General features: G+C 39.3%; 1 protein-coding gene across 7 annotated transcripts in view; it reads right to left on the bottom strand.

The window, feature by feature from the left end:
- Wdr59 (WD repeat domain 59) overlaps positions 1 to 20,424 on the bottom strand; it is a 312,153-nt gene that overhangs the window by 44,283 nt on the left and 247,446 nt on the right. For 4 of the 7 annotated variants that reach the window (XR_011039436.1, XM_068346281.1, XM_068346282.1 and 1 more), the window contains exon 20: positions 544 to 636. The exons of 2 other annotated variants lie outside the window; for them this stretch is intronic. Coding sequence is in view for 4 of the 5 variants with exons in the window: in XM_068346281.1 (XP_068202382.1) it covers positions 544 to 636 (93 nt within the window). In the remaining variant the exon portion in view is untranslated. Of the gene's footprint in view, positions 1 to 543; positions 637 to 8,217; positions 8,278 to 20,424 lie in introns of those variants that run through there. One more of the 7 variants, XM_068346285.1, reaches the window with a different exon arrangement.

Consider the following 20,424-nt stretch of genomic DNA (forward strand, 5'->3'; position numbering starts at 1 on the left):
ATATCAAACTAGTATTGTAAGTATGGTATGGTACTTCGTTAAATCCTAATGGAGTAATAACTAAAGGGTATTACAACAATCACACTTTCTGAAGTTCAGAGCAAATCTTTTCATAATTTGCTATAAACTATACAGAAAATTTTTTTTATAGACAAATGCAAATTCTATAAATCCCAACATTGTTGTCTACCTTCGTAAACATTTGGACAAACATGAATCTATATTATGGATGGAGTTAACGAGCACAAACTTTGTCATGTTCTCATTCACTCAGCATTGACATGCATCAAAATAAATCTTAAAGTCATATTGAAATATACTTATTTCTGAAATTCACTTATTACTGAAAACAAGCATTTTACAGATGAAAACCTGTATTTATCTGAGTGAATAAAAATGACAATAAAAGAAACTAAAGGATACTCCCAAGAATTAAATTGTGGTTGAGGTATCAATACATCCCATAATAGCATAGCTGTTATCCAAGCAAAGGCACTGTAATGGAGTCAAACAATGTGCTCCAGTTAAAGGATGTAACATTACCTTACCACCCCGAAGTAGACTAAGACGGTCCAGCTTAGCCCACGCAAACGATTGTCTTTGGGATCGCTTCAGAGACCCATACTCGGGTATTCGCTGTCATGATGACCCATTATGTCAAAGAAAATACAGCAAAAAGTTTAATAATTCAGAAACATGCCTTCTGAAATTCTTCCTAGTGACTTATATGATATGAGATTAACTACGCTGTATATGTATACAGTATAAATCTAATTAAACAATCAGCCATGAACACACTCGACAAAACACGTGTCAGCATACCATCTGCATTGTGAGCAGGGATTAAACTTTTAGCTACATTCTATCACTTGCTTCTGCATAGGCATAATGCATACAAGTTTATATTATCAGTATCTTTCCTGAAATGTTTATAATTTCCATTCATAAATCAAGTATTTCACTGAATTACCTGAAAAGTACCAAATAGCAACTTATAACTTAAATGTAAACTGTCTAAATACAATACTGCAGACCACTGAATTTACTAGTTATAATATTGAAGCCGTGTGATATGTACATCTCAAAATGTCAGTCACTCACTGTCAGTATTACAGATTCACAGCTACCGTTTACTAGTTTACTAAATATCAATAAAAAAAATAACTGTGTATAAGACAAAGTCTGTCGTCTGAAAAACTAAAAAAAAATTGGATTGAATTTTGAATTTATGTAAAAAAATAAAGGAATTAATGGAGCAAAGTTTGCTATACAAAAATGTTGCCTACATCAAAATATTTGTATTTAGTAGACTTTAGTCCCCCTCAACCAAGACCTTAGTTTTGTAATATAAGCACAGATTCAAATATCAAGTTTCCTCTAAATGAGAACTCTAATTCTTGTAAAACCATTTCTTAAAAATCTGCTTCTATAAATATCAGAGCTCCATGAACTGGATATAGACTTGTGTTTTTTTCTAACTTATGGGCTTATAAACGTGGATGTCAGACGTGTTTGTTACTGGAGACAGTTTAAACACGAATATTAAGATCTAATTCATCAATACACACCTAAACATATCTTATATCACATTTCTATTGATCATGCTGCAAAATTCACAAACACTAAAATCACAGATTTTGCAAAATAATATTCTTAAACAATCTGCTCATTTGGACTTGGAACAGATTTGTCTTGACAGTAGAAAACCCTTCCTCAAATTAGTTGTTTATGTATACATAGCTGTTTTTCTAAACCCAAATATTTTGGCCCTATGAATAAATCCACCTCTCACAGCAAGTTTGACAGTTTTTGTTTCTGTCCTTAGAATTTACGATTAATTTCCTTGAAATTCTTTATCTGTACCTAGATATGGTTACTATAATTTAATTTTTCAGTATTCAGCCTCTTGCTCTTTCACCAATCCAGCCATATACAGTAGATGTATGACCAATAACTAATGTAACTGGTGATTTCTAATACACCGCCGGTTTCTACCTATAATAGTAAACTGCACATATATACTTGATGATACCACGCATATTGTTAATGCTCAGTACAATTAGTTATACTATCTGACTTGCTGCCTAGGAGGGTATGTTTCAGTTTATCCTTCCATCTGTTGAATATGTGTAATTACAAGTGTCTTTCTGTAACTACCGTTTCAATTTAAACTAGGTAATTCAAGAGAAGTCTGCTTCTGCTGGGGAATTGATGTTAAATACAGTACCAATATTCTAAAACCAAGTCACATTTGATATTCACAATGGTATAATAAACTCCACATTTTGTGACACTCAAGATTACTACGGTATTATGTTGGCAATTTTTCAAATATTACCAATACTGGATGCATAAAGGCTACGTACTGAATTTTCTTTATAAACCACAAACAAATTTGCTTCTCTTTTAACTTTAGATACAGCCTAATGCACGAGTATGACAATCTTGCTAGTAAATCATGGCTTCCAAGCAAATAACTTTATTTCTATTCCATACAAAGAATTACAGGAAAGTTGCATATTTTTTCCTTAAATGGCACTTTCTGTCTGAAAAATGCATCATCTCTGGATGTTGGCTATGATCTTTCATATTACATGCAAAATATGCTACTCCAAAACATAACCAAGAACCTTGCCCAGAATACATATCAATGTACTTTCTAAATTTCTATACAAAATGTATAAGAGGATTATATGCCTGACCTGAATATATTCTTCTGCATTCTGATCCTGCATTAAAAGGAACTGTACTTGAAACATAAGCAAACAACATTAATAAAGGTGACCTGTCAAGCCTTTTCCTCAGTTAAAATACGGCTGTAGTAGCCTTTTCGAAATGTGCCTATTTTGCAATCTATTAGACAGGAGTTCAAGTCCAACTAAAGCCCAGGATGGGGGTTTGAGGGATCCTTCAGGTCTGCCTTCTGAGTCATCAGCAGTAATTGATTGGCCATCCCTGGTTCTAGCTTGGGTGAAGAGGGTACTTGGACACAGATCATACTTATGTATGGTCGGTCTCTAGCATGTCCCTTGCTTCTTCCATTCATATGCAACCGTTAAAAAAATATCTAACTGTTCAGTCATTTTATGGAATATCTCTTTTTTTTTTTCTTTTTAGTGTATTCACATAACTCTAAAACATAACTCTTTAATCATTACTTTAAACAAAGGATTGTATCATTCATCTTAAGAGAATTTTTTGAGGGTATGCTACTAATTAATCTTCCAAGCTCCACAACATAGCCTTAGTTTGCTGAAGTACTCAATATTACATTGGTCAATATAGTAATTAAATAATGTTGCTAATATAGTAGTTAAACAATGTTGCTAAACTGCACAAGTTTATTTTGTGATAGTTTTTCTTCTTTTGCTTATGGTTCTTTTCTCATCTTTGGAAAATGAATACAGCAAACTAACAAGTGAGGGCATGAGTAAAGATTTGTTATTAGTCTAAGGATATCTGTATTGAAATCTATACTTAGGTAAATGTATCAAAACACATCTTACAATTTCCATATCAAATTTCCTTTCATAGTTTAAACGCAATACAGTATTAATATATTCTAACAAGTGTGATGCACTTTGGATGGATTAATCGATTATCGAGAGATTTCTGGCATCATAACACATTTCAGAAGACTTTTCTATACCTGCAAAGGCAGCAAATGACAAGCACAGCATGGATGCCAGAGTATTTGTCATGTGGCACAAACAGTAATGTGATAAATACGAGTATTAGGTAAGAAGGGTAGGTATACTAGCCTTAGGTAATTGTTTTTTAATGTAAGCTATATTGAGTTTGTGTGCTATTTCCTATTTCATTGTAATTTACATCTTGATTTTCTCTTGTCCTTATTACATTTTGTTCTTGATGAGGTCAGTCCTGTACTACTCCAATTTCTTACTAGATTCTATTGTATTTTTGAGGGATGGAAGTGTTGAGGAAGTATTTCTTTTTTCTCAAAGGTGAATGTGAGGCAATAATCATCTGGCACATTGCACCTTACATTATTATTGTACAGTATTTCTTATTGAATATCACTCTCATGGGGAAGAGAGCACTTGGGTGCTGATCACAGTGTGGTGAGTGCAATGTACGTTTGGTCTCAAAATAAACATTGTATGACAGTTCACTGACCTGTCCCTAGACTTCAAACCTAGGATAGCTATGTGACAACTCTACTAATTGAAGTGCAAGATCACCTGTTTAAGATAACTACAGAAACTTTTTCAAATTTGTGAGACAAAATTCCAGGGGTTGGTAAGGTCATGATTACCAGTGAAATCTACCATGCCATAACTCATTATTCACACACCAAGAGTCACCTAGAATCCTACAAGGCACCATACATGGAGTGACAAAACAGTTGCATCCAACTAAGCCTTATATGTAGAATCACTAACCAGATTTGGGTAAAAATTATATTCAACAATGATATTTAAAAGGTGGAAACAAAGTACAGTACAAAAAAAATATAGTTTGCAATACAGCAGATTTTGTTTTGTCTAACCTGAAGAAAGCCCTAACATATAATCCCCTATAATGAATAAAATAATGTACATGCAATCAAATGAAGTGATACCTAACACCTCTATCTTTTCTGGGACTGAAGGAACACATGCAAATACAAATACACTATACAATACCACAGTAACCAAAACCTCACATACATATTTGTGAAAGAGACTAGAATGGCAATAGAAAGAATTCATTCTAATTACCAGCAATGCTACAAACATTGCTTTAAAACCAAAGAAAAAAGGCCATCTCAAATGGTGATGGAACGAATTATTCCACTTGCTAAATCTATATTCAAATTCTGTTTCACGTCTGATAGCACAAAAAGACTATTGTAAAATAATGGTTTTGTTTCATACAGATTTAATCTTTTATAATCTAAAGAAATTATGTCTGCCAAACCTATCACTGACATACAAAGCAGTGTGCATAAGCAGAGGTGTTTTGTTTCTACTGTACATACTAAACAACTGTGATAAAGCTTTTTTAAATTGTAAAATATCCTCACCAATATTTAGCTCAAAATATTTCCACAGCCTATAATCTCGAATCAATAATCATTTTTGAGTCTGGTATTGTTTCTATGAAACTCATCTGATGTTCATATTGCTTCTCTCTCAAAGATGTTTATATCTTAACGCCTACGCAAAAATAGTTTTCCTCTTTATTTCCTTGTAAAATATCTCCTCCTCTCACAAGCTTCAAACCAATCTGGCAGTCAATGACAACTATCTGGGTGATGATTTGTCACGGTTCCCTTTTTCTTTCAGTTCTCTTCTCATGTCTGCCACAATTGACTTTTTGTAAATAGTTGCCAGCTCCAATTCAAAATCTTTGTGATTTTTAAGGTATTAAATATTTAATTGGGATTTCTTCTTTATTTGTTAAGAATCCCAGTGAAAAGGGTTCAGGCAGCTTCATGTAAGACTTCCAACCACAGAATTGTGTTTTTGTTTTATCCGCTTGCTAAAATGGTATTTGCCGACAGTTCCTCTTTTTAAGAGTTTTGCTCAGCTGATATCTGACTAATTAGATGGTACCAATATAAAATCAAATTAGCATTTAGTATACAGCTTTACTAATTTTACTTTGCTTGCATTTAGTACAAGGAAAATTCAGATAAGATTAGGCCAGAGAGTCTTCAAGGAGGCTCCGATATCAGCTTGACTATCCTGTTTCAAACGCCGGTCAACTCCTTAATCTTTTGTACTAATTGGAAAGAGTTCTGATGATGCACTGAGTTGATAGCATCTACAGATCATACACCCGAGTTATTTCGGAATTTTCTATTTGCATGACCTTCGCCTTTTCCGCAATAGAGTTCGGCTATTTAGACCACTGGATTCTGAGATGGAAGGCCAAGCTGGTAGATATGATCCTCATATCTCTCTGCTCATAGATGTAAGCAATTTATACCCACATTAAAGGCTTGAAGAACAGGAAAGATAATTTTCATATAAATCTTAAAAATTTCAAAGAAAACTGTAGAGCTACATCATATTTTGAATGGCAGTGAGCCCGATGTAAAGTAGGTTTGGCCATTAGCACATCTTGAGTTTTTTTCCTAAATGCGTTAATGAAGGTGCAAATACATTTACTGCTGAACCAAGTACCTTGTCTGGAGTAGGCACCACGATTGTCATTAGTAATAATTGAAGTAATAATCTGCTGTCTCCTTTAAAGAGCGGTTACAAAGCGGGGAAGCAAAAGGAAGTTAACATGGAGGAAGAGCTAGACTTTGATAAAGTACTGTACTAATTCTTAAGGAGACTTATTTTTAGAATGCTTGATACCTCTTTCTATTAGTTAGTCATCTGTAGACATTAGTTGTTACTGTTGAAAAGGCTGATGCTGGAAATGAGAGAACAAGGCAATTCTACAAGCCAAGAGGGCAGAACAACTTAGAATGAAAAGGATAACTTACTGAGATCAGTCATTTGGTTTGAACAGTTAGGAGGAAAGTTCTCCTTATGTTATTAGAAATGGGGAAACCTGCACCCAGTCGTATCAGCCCTTGCACTTTATCAGCAGATTCTTTCCTAGTTCCCAAGGAGTTAGGAAGAAAATTCATATTCTAGGCCAATATTTTTGTTTCGGTTTTTGTTCAAAGCATGTACAGTATTCCTCCAAAATGATGGCTCCATTCTCCAACAGATGGGATTTCTGGGATCAGGCTTTTGTTGTTTTCGGAAACTGGATGTTTTATTAACATGTTTTTCAGAGAAATTCTGGTTAAGAACATTAATATAGTTACACAAGTTTCGGAGAAAGTGGGGATTCCTGGTCACTTCGGTGAAATTTCTTCCAAGTCTGGCTCAAAGAATTGTTTCTTGAGTAATACTGGTTCAGATGGGGTACATTTTCTAATACATTCTGACTTCTTTAGAGAAGCTCATTTCTTTGAGTCACTTTGGTTTAGGATTTGTTACTGTTGAAATGACTCAAAGGTGGTTGACGAAATTTATTCATCCAAAACAGTACTTGCCCATCTCTTTGTTTCACTATCCTACCTCCGTCAGTGTGAGGGAGTCAGCAATAAATCAGGGAGTTTCATACTATAATTTGAATTTTAAAATTTACTTCTATACTCACATGAAAAGTGATGTCACGATACTGAAAGACAAGGGAACTACGATGCATCATTGCTAAGATAATTTCCATTAACAACCAGGTTAGCTTGATGCTTGTCAGAGGGGGAAGCATTTAATGAGGAGAAACTGAAAAAATATTATTTTCGGGAAAGGCGTCGACGTTTAAACCGTTTCAAAAGACTAGCAATATGAATATCAGGCAAGTATAGAAATAATAAATTTTACACCTAAATTTTTGTTTTTATTAAATATTAAATGTACAATCATCCTTATATTCCTGGTACAAAGATGCTTTCTAGTTAATTGTCAATTTGTGCAATTTATATGAAAGAATAAAGACAAAACAATATTTTTCCCATCACTTTACACAAAGCTACACTTAGAACCATGCAAATAAAAAAAGTTTGAATTTTAACTTAAAATTTTTATACAAGCAGCAAGACAATATATTTTAACTTGTAATATTTTCACAAGCAGCAAGACAAAAGTTAAGCAATTTCCTCTGAGACATCTCTCAACAAACCATTTTCCCCCCAGAAACTTTCACTTTTAAAGAAATTTAAATATTTCACACTTCATCCAACTGAATTTCTTAAAATATCAGAACTGACTTACCGCATGATTTCAATGACCAAAATAAAAATGAAAAAGTTTCAAAACCTTTTTTAATTCACTTTATAATTATCTATAACTTCCAAGTAATCTTGAAATAAAATTCTGACTCTCTAAGGTCTGCAAATTGTTATGGAAAGGTAATTTAGAGGCAAATCAATTCTTCATGAATTAAAAAAGGCAAATAGAAACAATAACCTTGATAAGGCCAAAAAACAAATGAAAGTAAAACCAATCCAATAATAATGGGACCTGAAGCAATGAGAAACACGACATTCTGTATTAAATTTGAATCTTTTCTATCATTCGGCCTTAAGTGACGAATACTGTACTGTGTCCCTAATACAAAAAAGCTAAAGGTTAAGTTTTGTAACAAGGGAACGATAACACAGTCAAGCACAGAATAAAATTCAGTACATGTCTTGAAGGACTGTTGTACTGTACTGTTGTACATATGTACTGTACTTTACAGCTTGCAGATATGTAATTAAGATTAAGGCAGTCAATTATTTCATGCAAGACATACCTTACGCAATATACGGTCCAGTAAGTGTTGCTAAAAAGAAGATAGACAATAAATGTTTTGGGGGATAAAATTCCAAATCCAATATCAAATAATGGGAACAGAATTTAAATCACGGTTTTTGAAAATATGTAAATTTAATTTTTTTTTTTTTTTCATAGAATCTCATTACTATACTTACAATTACCCCAATTCTGTGGTTATTAAATAATCCAAACACTATCAATGACTCTGAAATTAAAATTTGCAGTACAGTATTAACTACTGTGCATGCTAGGAAAAATTCTCAGGTCACTTGCTTTGATCACTGTCCCTAAGTGTAATCTGAACTAGGAGATGCACGAAAAGGCAGGGAAGGGAAACGATTTCACCTTACAGATGTTAGAAAAGGTAGTGCTGAGAAGAAGGACCTCTCATAAATAATTAGGATATATAAAATGTTTTTTAAATAAAAACTATTTTTTTCTAAATATACAGTACATAATCAAAATAAGTATTTCTAAACATTATTATTATTATTATTATTATTATTATTATCATTATCATTATTATTATTATTTTCATTATTATTATTATTTTCATGATTATTATTACTAAGCTATTATCATCATTATCATTGCTAGCTAAGCTGCAACCTTGGTTGAGAAAGCAGGATGCTATTAAGCCCAAAGGCTCCAACAAGGAAAAAAATAGTCCAGTGAGCAAAGAAAATAAGGAAAAAATACATGAGAAGAAATTAATAGAGTATAAAATACCTTAGGATCAATAACAACGTTAAAATAGATCTGTCATATATAAACAGTGAAGAAAGAATAATGGTAATCTGTTAAACACAAAAACATTTACTGCAAGTTTGAACAACTAAATTTCCACCAATTTCAATGACGAGTGGTAGAAAGGAATCTGAAACTCCATTCTGTTACTTAATATGCCTTTATTCCTCAAAACAGCTTCCTTAATTATCCACAGACAAGGATTAGCTTAAAGTAGTCTAAGGAATTCCTGGACTACACATGTAGAATCAAATAATCCTAACTTGAAAAAAATGATGACTGATGAGTGTTGAAAATGCTCTTGTACTGTCCAGGTTACTTATAATTTTGGTCTCTGCTACAATTAAAGGTATAACCAACAATCCTACCAATGACGATCTTGTATAAAACACACGACCTTCCTAAACAGTGCATGGATCTTGCCAATAACAGTGCACACTACTTTCATTGTATGATCTAGAACTATGATAATAAGCTATTTTATCTGTATCCAAACTAAAAGGAATGCATTCTAATCTATTTAAGGCATATATGTGAAAATATAAACAAACAATGATATTTGTAAAAACACTAAAAACAGAAAAAATTGAAGGCAAACAAAATAATTCTAGGCTAATAAGAAATGCTATACTTATAGACCGATGGTGACTGTTGTAATAGGTCTAAGGATCCTAGCATACATCATATTGCAGTAACGACTGCAATCATCACCATTTTACACTAAGTAATGATGTGCTATTGATCTTATAACCACAAAATTGGGATAAAGGAACAGGTTTGTTGGGAAACAAAGGATTTTGAAGAAAAGATATATTACATATCGACTAAATAGCATGAAAACACTCCTGAATTTACTAATCAGAAATAAAGAAAGGAGTACAGCTTGAATAGATGTTTTTTTACGCCTAGCATGACAAACAAAAAATTCACATAAGCAACTTCAAAAATAAACTTAATTATATATCCTTTCTGCATCCCTAAGGAAATAAAAACTTTAAAACAAGACAATGTAATCTATTTTTAATAAACTATTCCCTAAAAGAGATCTACTTCATCTTTCTACTCCCAGAATGGAAACCAAGAATAGGTTATACCATCATTACTAACGATTTTTAGGGATTTCCATTCCTGTTTGTTTAAATTATCAAAAATTTTATGCACTCATTTTAGGATTACAATCTCAAATTGTTTCCAATGATCACTTCAAAACATAGTAATTGAGTTGTGAAGGAAAAAGTTGACCTTCCACTGATTAACTACAATAATCATAGTTAAATGTTACAAAAAATAAAGCAAATTTGCACGCAACCGTAAATCGAAGAGGAAAGCTATATATATTGAAAAGCCCCTCACAAGACTTTTTAGTATCCATACCAGACACAACCATTTTAACCTGTGTACAGTATCTAAAATAAATAAAACAACTGTAGTATGAAGATAGTAATGGGATATAACTCAGAATTGATGACTCAATTCACACCAGTTTGTATCTATATGAAGAACTTTTGTATATAATGAAACAGTTTCATGCAATATTACATAAGATGGAGGTACTGTATTTTCCTTCTACAATAACAAAAAGGTAAAAACATAAAAAAATATAATAGTAAATTGTAGTTTTCCAAGAGAATTGGATGTATTTCTTTAAAATAGGAGCACATTAACCTCACAAGAACAGCCACTGAATTATTAACAAGGTAGTTGGTTAATGACAGGTGGGACAAGGGGAGGGAGCCTAGCCCAACCACGTCACAGAATAGCTATTTTTGTTCTAAGACATGAGACTGAGAGAGGTGGTCAAGGTGGGAAATTTAATTTTGAGGAGTCAGGTTTGTAAAGCTAGGAAAAATACAAATTACTTTTAAAATTTGCTTTTTGTTCCTATTCGTATAAAAATCCTTCATCCTTTAAGATAGGGAGACACTCACTTGGGGGAGTCCCCTTTCATCAAATTAAAAGGTTCTTTTTTCCCGAGTTCCATAAGGGAGCGAGGGAGGTGAGTCCAACAACCTTCTAACAGCTAATCATAGGAATGTAGAAGCTGTTAGGGCCTTGGCCAGTACAAGCATAAAAGGACAGTACTTATGACATGGCAAACCCTTCTCCCAAACAGGGTCATGAATTAATCAGTTCAAACGAACATAAGAAATCAGAGTTAGGAAACAAACTGCAAAACCAAATTTTGGAAATACAAAGATTTTCTGAGAAGAGAATGACTTTTTTAAACTTCAACCGATCAAAGATTTTGTGTTTCATTTCCTAGAATATATACATTCCATTCAGTTTTTATAAGTACAGTATTGGAATGTTACTTAAGAAAGCATTACTCTGTATTGCTTCAACTGTTGAGGAAACTTTCCATGTTTAAATGCCCATTGTGTACATAGGATGCCATTCACAGATATATTCATAAACTTGAGACATTTGTTTGATACCTATAAATCTTCACTGAAACAGTTTAGTGAACTGAACCTATGGTAGTTTACTCTCTCCTCAATCTTAAATTGAAATCCTTGATTCACTTGCATTATAACTTCTATGTCTCTCTTGTACTGTACTATCACAATCCAAAGTTACTTCACCGCCTCTTGTAGGGAAGTCGAAGCCAGCAGTAAAGAACTGGCCATCGAACATATACGATAGAGTCTGAAACTTGAAGTCAGTTCAAGGTGAGGAGATTCTAGAATTTCAGTGAGTAGGGTACTTACAGATTTACAGCACCCTACCTACCTACGTAGCATGGTTAAATGTAAACGACCTTAACATACGCATCCTGAACAGACAATAGTAAATATCTCTATCTCCTACTACTACTACCACTACCACTACTATTACTAATAATGAAAAATAAAAAAGGGGTTGAAATGAATACCTTATGGAGGGAAGAAAAATTAGTAGTAGTAGTAGTAGTAATAGGGAGAGATGATCTGTGGTCAGTTCTTCACCACTGGCTTTGACCTCCTTTACAACTAAAAGTAAAGAAACTTTAGATCATGATAGTACATATCCATAGAGTATATCTATAACCTACTGTATATTTTTTCATGACAAACTTTAAACATAATAAGCAATTCATAATCTTATAGCTTCTGAGGAGTACCTTTCATGACTGCTTACTCTCAACTATATTTCAGTTGAGAGCAGGTTATGGGAAAATGTCTGGTAATATTACTTCTTGAATTATTTTTTCCAGAAGCAACTGTGGTAAACAATAATGGAAACATTTGTCTCAGCATTGCTGTTTCCACAAAAGTATTGGTGTGTGTGTAATGGTCAAGAGCTACTTTGTGGTTCCAGCCTTCCCCAGTAGTAGTAGGTCTAATGACTATTTAGTCATATTACAAGATATTCTATTAGTGTTCTGATTCTCCTTTGACAATATTCTGGAGTTCATCATTCTGGTAACCAGTTCACTGGTGTTTACATTGCTCTGATAATCTTTCTCTTAGTTCTTCAACATTCTCACAATCACTTGGTGTTCCATTATTCTTTACTTGCCATTCAAGTAGTGATTAAAGATTCAATTTTTCATTCCATGTCATTCTACTAATGTCAAGTATTTTTATTGTCTACTAGTGCTTTACAATTTTGTCTGTTTTACTTATGTTCCATCACTTCAAATGTGGTGTTTATTTTATTGGTGTCACACCATTGAAATGGGTTACATTTATGCCGACTGTAACCGCTGTGTTACTATCAACTCTCCACTGTAAGGACTAACCTACTGGCTATCTACCATTCACTAACTGTTCCCCCATTTTTCCCCTATTCATATTTTTTCTGGTTGTTTCTATTTTTATCAGTTTTAGAAGGTATTTAAGCCCATGTTGATTACAGTCTCACCTTTCTCACCAAATGCCAGGTAGGCTTTTCAAGTTTGTCAGTCGCCTTGCTTCAGAAACTGGCTCCATTGTTAATGACCTTCATGTAGCTTCTCTTCTTCAATCTCTTGTAAATTCACTCCACTCTCAATATTTTCTATCCACCTCATCTTCGGCCTACCTACTGATCTTTAGCATTTGGGTCTCTATTCCAAGAATTTCTTTGGATTACGTTCTTCTTCCATTCTTTTGACATGTCCATATCACTAAAGTTGTCCTCTTTCAATAAAGTTCAAAATCTCATCCACTCCTATCTTCACTTCAAAGTTTATCCAGTCTTGTGATGCCTATTATCAATCTCAGTACCTTCATTTCTGCTGACTGGAGCTGGCTTCTAGTCTTTGATTTTAATGTCCAAGACTCATGGCTGTTGGTTAGAATTGGCTTCAGTATTGAGATGTATATAAGTTTTTACTTTACGGGGCACACTTAACTCTCTGTTATAGTGTATTCCACTATGGGTTTTTTACTATCACGCATACTTAAAAAGCTGGCCAAATACCTATATCACGCCCTTAATGACTGCCATGACGCACCCTAGTTGGTCGAGAAATTCAAATATTGTGGGCTACGTCAGTGAGTAGGTATATAAACTGGTCTATTATATTTTGTTTTTATTTATTTAACAATTACCTTATATATTTGTGTACCAGCCGATCTGGCATATTGTGCGACACCCAAATTTTCACACATTAAATATGATTTTATATATCTCGTGTATCATAAGAGTTACATTTTGAGAAAACAAATTACAACAGACTAACCTTGTAAAGGCATTACCTTTTTGGATTCGCATTGCCAAATCCGTGTTATTTACATATTTTCAACCAGCAACAAGTATTTTTATATATCTTTGTATAAAGAATTTTGTGACCTTTCCGCCAATGTATGTATCATATTTTGTTTTATGTTTGTTGCTTTGTAATCTTTTTGTAAAAGTGTAGAAGAAACACAAATCGCCAGTCAGACTTGACATTTGTGCTTACGAAGGTCGCTGCCCAACCTGGGCACTACTATTCCATCCGCATGGCTTAATGTAGTGCGAGTCAAGTAAGCAATAAACATGTCGGTTCTCAGTTGTCTCTCATTTGTGACCTTATAACTGGTGACCTTCCGGATTTGACGGTAACTTTGCAGTTTAGGCTACACCATTAATGGACTCAATACGGCTGCATTGCTTTCTGAAAAGCCTTTAATGACGTCTCAGGCTTTCTGAAAGTTCCTCTCCCGGGTCGACATTAAAACGTCACTAACAGACTCAACACGGAGCAAAACTCTTGCGTTCTGGCCTTTCCCTGAGTCGTTTGGCCCTGTCATTCACGTATACACATCCACATAGGAACCAGACACCATTAGCGGACTAACTACGGTGCATATCGCGTTTTTGTGTGTGAGGTAGCCCAATGCAAGACAGAGATAATTGGTTTCTCTGACCCTGCGTACAATTCAACGGCCACGACCACCATAACACTGCGACCACTGAAACGCAGTCTCCGCCTAACACTGTAACCATGATGCAGGTATCATCGGGCCAGAATGTGAGGCTGCCGCAGTTCTCACAGCAGAATATGGCCTCCTGGTTCCTATGGGCGGACGTCCTCTTCAGGGTGGCACGGATGACAGATGGGGGAGCCTAAGCCGACATCGTCCAGGCATCTTTACTGGGGGATGTCTTTAACCAATCTCCTCCAGAAGAAGTTCGTTGGCATATACTCCCTTTCGGTCTCAGTGAGGGTACAGCAAGTCCTTCACCTAGTAAACCAACCCCTGGGGGGCAACTAACCCGTGGAGGCCTGGGACGAACTGGTTAGGCTCTTGATGCTCCTGGACGTCGACGTAGATGGACGACTAAAGGAGATAAGCTTGTCCAGGGAGATCTTCTTACGATGCCTGCCCCAAGACGTAAGGGCCCAGCTTGTCTACGCGGATGCGCTACCAATGGACGAGTTGGTATACAAGGCCCAGAAAATCCACGAGGCCTCCAGACACGCTGCATCACAGGTGTTCATCTATGCAGTGGAGGGAGAACTCGACGAAGCAGATGGCCGGAATGAGATGGACAGACAGGAAATCAACGCCGTGCATCGGAGGAGACCGCCACCACCGAGACAGTAGAAGAAACCGAACCCGGCCTGGTGTTACCATCACCAGACTTTTGGGAAGGAAGCCACGAGATGTAGGCCTCCACGCAAGTATCCAAAAAACTAGGATGGCAACGGCCCCCAACATCAACCGTGGCCGTGAACATCACTGAAACCCATCATGTAGAGTTCTACCTCCGCGACGCCGTGTTGGAGGATAATGGTAGACACTGGCAGCGCCTCAAACTCAACATTCCCACCTTCGAAGGAAGATCGTGACTGCCGCGAACGGCAGCCCCACCCACTGCAACAGGACCAGGACCTTGGAAATATCTATCAACAAATGCTCCTACACCTGGCCCTTCGTCATCGCCGACATCAGACGGCCCCTGCTGGGAGCAGATTTCCTGGCCCACCATAAACTGCTGTTGGACGTTGCCCGGAAGCGCTTCCTTGACACGGAAATAGCCCACTCTCTGCCGGCCTGGCCATACCTACTGTATACTGTACTAACTCACCCCTTCTCGGTACGCCCCCTTGCTCCAGATGTTCCCTGAGGTTTTCAAGCCAGAAATCCTCCAGTCAGCTGGGTCACCATCCAAACAAGGCATTTACTATCACATCACGGGGGGGTCCCACGTATGCCAAGTTCCACCGGCTATCTCGCCAGAAACTCTGTGATTTCAAGACATGGAGCTGACATGGAGTGGATGGGGATCTGCAAGAAAGCGCCAAGTCTGTAGACCCCGCCCCTCAACATGGTAAAGAAATCCGACGGCACCTGGAGGCCTTACGGGGACTACTGTAACCTTAACCTCGTCATGACGCCGAACCTTTACCCCCTGCCAAATGCGCAGGGTCTCACCGGCGCCCTACCAGGGGTACAGATCTTCATGAAAATGGACTTCCTCATGTCATACTTCCGGGTCCCCATCCACCCGGACGACGTCTGAAAAACGGCTTTCATCACACCCTTCGGAACGTACACATTTTCCTTCTCCACCTTCAGCCTCAGGGAAGCAGGGGCCACCTTCCAGCGCCTGATGAATAGCATACTCGGAGACCTGCCATTCTGCTGCTGTTCTGTCGACGACATCCTCATCTTCTCCAAGTACCAGGAGGAACACACTGACCATATCTGGGCAGTCCTTAGAAGCTTGCAGGAGAATGGATTGGTGGTCTGCTTAAACAAGTGCACATTAGGGGTGGAGAAGGTGGATTTCCTAGGACATGAGATTTCCTCGGCAGGCATGCAACCGAGACCTCCAAGGTGGAAGTAGTGAGGACCTTCCCAACACCCACGACAATCAAGGCCCTTCAGGAGTTCATTAGCATGGTGAATTACTATCGCCGCTTCGTTCTGCACATCACCTGCATCATGATTTCATTAAACGATGTCCTGAGAGAGAAGGCAAAAAGAGTTGAAATGGGAGACACCTCGGCAGCAAGGGTTTGACCAGACGAAAGCTGCCCTCGCCGAGGCCGCTACACTGGCCTTTCAGGACCCAGAAGCCCCACTCAGATTGACCACTGACACCAGTGACACCAACTATGGTGCTGTGCTGGAGCAGGTCGTGAATGGATCACCTCAGCCACTGGCGTTCTTCAGCCACAAACTCAAGTCACCCAAGACCCGCTACAGCATGTTTGACTGGGAACTGCTGGCAGTCTACCAGGCTGTTCTGCACTTCAGGCACCTCCTGGAGGGCACCGCCTTCACCATCCTGATAGACCATCACGAGAGAGGTGATCATTTGCAAGAAACTTGACTCGGACTTTTCTACGCCCCCAACGGAAGAATCGACTCAGCATGGGGGGAGCGTAGTCTTTGTCGATGAAACAGCAATAGCAATCGGAGATCGGCGCGATGATGTAGAAGATGAAGGGGAGTTCTCCCTCGGAAGAGAGGACAACCCAACACCTGTGGAGGATAACTCTCCCTCAAAAGGGAAAGTATTCCAACCTCTGGAGGTGGACCTCAGGGCAGCCCTCTTAGCTTTCCATCAACAAGCCTTGTTCAAGTTTAAGGTCTGCATCGATCGCTATCTGAGAAAACGAAGTCGGAGCTAGTTCTTCAAGGTTAGCGTGTTGATCAAGCTGCCACAGGCGCAGGAGAATAGGAAAGTGAGGGTGCAGTGACAGCAGATTCCAAAGGAATGAACATACTGCTCTTCTACATCCGCCGACCGAAGAAGCACAGCAAGGCTAACTGAGGAAAAAATAAAAACAAATTAAGTCACAAAAATGCACTCGGGAGGAGTACCTAATCCGCGGACGGGAGAGGTGTCCACCAAGAAAACATGACAAATTCGGAGATAATTTGTATTTTTCCTAACCATACAAACCTTAGCTATTTACATAGGGTATTACTTTCGGCAAAGCTGAAATGGCGAGCCATTAGATTTTTAACAAGGGTTAACTACCTCCGCGCTAGTTAGCGAGGGGGTAGGGGAGGGGTAGCTAGCTACCCCTCCCCCCCCACACACCGGTGAACTGATTCACTTCGCTTAGAGGTAGGACTTCCCGGGGGACAGGGCTGGCGGGCAAATATGTGTAAATAGCTAATGGTTTGTATGGTTAGGAAAAATACAAATTATCTCCGAATTTGTCATTTGTTCCGTAACTGAAATACAAACCACACTATTTACATAGGGTGACTTAACCCTTAGGTAGGGTGGAAAGTCCCAGCCTTACTGGCTTTGGCTTTACCCGGGGACTCAGAATCCGAGTGAGCAGCACTCAAGAAAAGGAGTCCCTGCACCTCGCAGAACGTGCGGCCTACGTAAGCTTGTGTGTGGAGGAATGAAGTGTGACTCGTCCTAGAAAGTTGACCTGAAGTCCTTTAGATGGAATTCTAGGCTAGGACGTTCCCAATACCACCTCGTCAGGGTATGGGGGACGCAACAGTATTATATTAATACTAGGAACACAAGGAAGCATGGTTTACCTGCAGTGGTTTGAGGTCAGCTATGCAGAGAACCCAGGATGCTGCTTTCCCCAAGAGAGGGGAGGATGAAGAAAGAAGTAAGGGCCAGACATACTTTTTCATTCATGCAGTCTAAAACCGGGTAACAATGCCCTCAACCTTCTGCTACCTGTCCATTAAGGAGCCTGAGGTTAGACCAGCTGTTGTGTAGCCACCACAGGGCCGATAGAAAACGTATCGAGGCTCCTGTGGGTCACGTCCTGCAAGTAGTGGACTGTGAAGGTCGTTTGACGCTTCCAGACCCCAGCATGTAGCACCTGCGTCACAGAGAAGTTTCTCTTGAATGCCAGGGACGTTGCGATGCCTCTGACATCGTGTGCTCTAAGGCGACGTGACGGAGGAGGGTCCGGATTCAGGGCATGATGGAAGACCCTTCGAATCCCAGCTGAGATGGTATTCTAGGTGACCCTCCTCTTCGTCCTTCCTGTGCTCACAACCAGGGCTTGCACGCGAGGACGAACTGCAGCTGTTCTTTCAAGATAACGCCTCAGACTCCTTACTGGGCATAGTAGGAGATGGTCTGGGTCATCTGTTACAGAACGGAGACTCGAAACCCTGAAGGAGTCGAACCGCAGGTTCGGAACTCCAGGGTTTTGAGTCTTAGCTACAAACTCAGGGACGAACCTGAACGTTACCTCTCCCCATCCCATAGAATGGGCGACGTCATATGAGAGACCATGAAGTTCACAGACACGCTTGGCTGATGCCAAAGCGAGCAGGAACACCGTCTTCCAAGTCAGGTGTCGATCAGATGCCTGGCGTAATGGTTCGAACGGAGGTCTCTTAAGAGCCCTGAGAACAGGAACCACGTTCCATGGAGGAGGTCTCACTTCCGACTGAAGGCAGGTAAGTTCGTAGCTTCGTATGAGCAAAGAAAGCTCCAGCGAGGAAGAAATGTGTATTTTCCAGCCTGAAGGCCAGGCTTAAGGCTGAGCGTTAGCCTTCACCGCCGAGGCCGAAAGGCGCATTTCTTCCCGCAAATATCCAAGAAACTCCGCTATTGCTGGAATAGTGGCATCGAGACGAGAAATACACCTTCCACGACACCAACCACAGAAGACTCTCCACTTCGCCAGGTAGACCCCTGCAGATGACTTTCACAGGTGTCAAGACATCCTTTCTGCAATTTGTTGCGAAAAGCCTCTCTCTGTGAGGAGATGCTGGATAGTCTCCAGGCAAGAAGCCGAAGCGATGCTTTGGCTTTGTGGAAGGTGTTACAGTGTGGTTGTTTGAGTAGCTCGTGCCGTGGAGGAAGATCTCTCGGGAGTTCCGTCAGGAGCTGCAGAAGATCCGGGAACCACTCTGCATGATGCCATAGCGGAGCTACTGAGGTCATTGACAGGTTGATCGATAGTCTGGTCTTATTGAGTACCCTTCTCATCAGACCGAACGGTGGTTAGACGTAAACGTCGATGGTGTCCCATCGTTGTTGGAAGGTATCTTGCCAGAGTGCCTTGGGGTCTGGGACTGGGGAACAGTGCAGCCGAAGCTTGAAGTTCAAGTCTGTCACGAACAGGTCCACCGTCGGGGAACCCCACAAAGTCAGGACTTTGTTGGCTACTAGCGGATCCAAAGATCACTCGGTACTCACTATCTGCAATGCTCTGCTCAGACTGTCAGCGAGCACATTCCTCTAGCCCGGAATGAAGCGAGCCGATAGTGGAACCGAGTGGACTTTGGTCCATCTCAGTATCTCTACTGCAAGATGGGATAGCTGTTGTGAAAAGGTACCTCCCTGCTTATTGATATAAGCCACTACCGTGGTGTTGTCGCTCACGACCACCACGGAGTGAGTCGCCAGGATCTGTTGGAATTGTTGAAGTGCCAGATATACGGCCTTCATTCTAGCCGATTTATGTGGAGGCACTTTCCTGACTCTGACCAGAGGCCTGAGATCCTGTGGTTCAGAACGTTGGCCCCCCACCCTTCTTTTGAAGCGTCCGAAGACAGCATCAAATCCGGGGGGAGGACGAGAAGATCCACTCCCCTTCGAAGGTTAGCTCCGTCCCCCACCACTGAAGGTCCGTCCGTTCTGCCGGACCCATAGGGACCAGAATGTCCGGGGAATCGAGACCTTGATTCCACCGGGACTTGAGCCGCCATTACAGGGATCTCATCCTGGGGCGGCCGTTTGGAACCAGACGGGTCAAGGGGGAAAAGGTGCTGTAGGGGAGGAACCACGATTGGGCTGGAAGCTCTTCTCATCCTAGGAAAGGATCTGTGACCCTCCTCAGCCTTGCTATCCTGTCGTCTGATGGAAAGGCTTTGTGGAGATTGGTGTCCAATATCATGCCTGGATATACCAGTCATAGAAATGGAGGCAGAGTAGACTTCTCAGGATTTACCATGATCCCTAGATCTTGGCAACGTCCCAGAAGCTTGTCTCGGTGTCGAAGAAGGGTCGACTCCGAGTCTGCCAGGATCAGCCAGTCGTCCAGATAGCGGAGGAGACAGGATGT

This window comes from Palaemon carinicauda, chromosome 22, assembly GCF_036898095.1.
Source record: "Palaemon carinicauda isolate YSFRI2023 chromosome 22, ASM3689809v2, whole genome shotgun sequence".
NCBI lineage: Eukaryota > Metazoa > Arthropoda > Malacostraca > Decapoda > Palaemonidae > Palaemon > Palaemon carinicauda.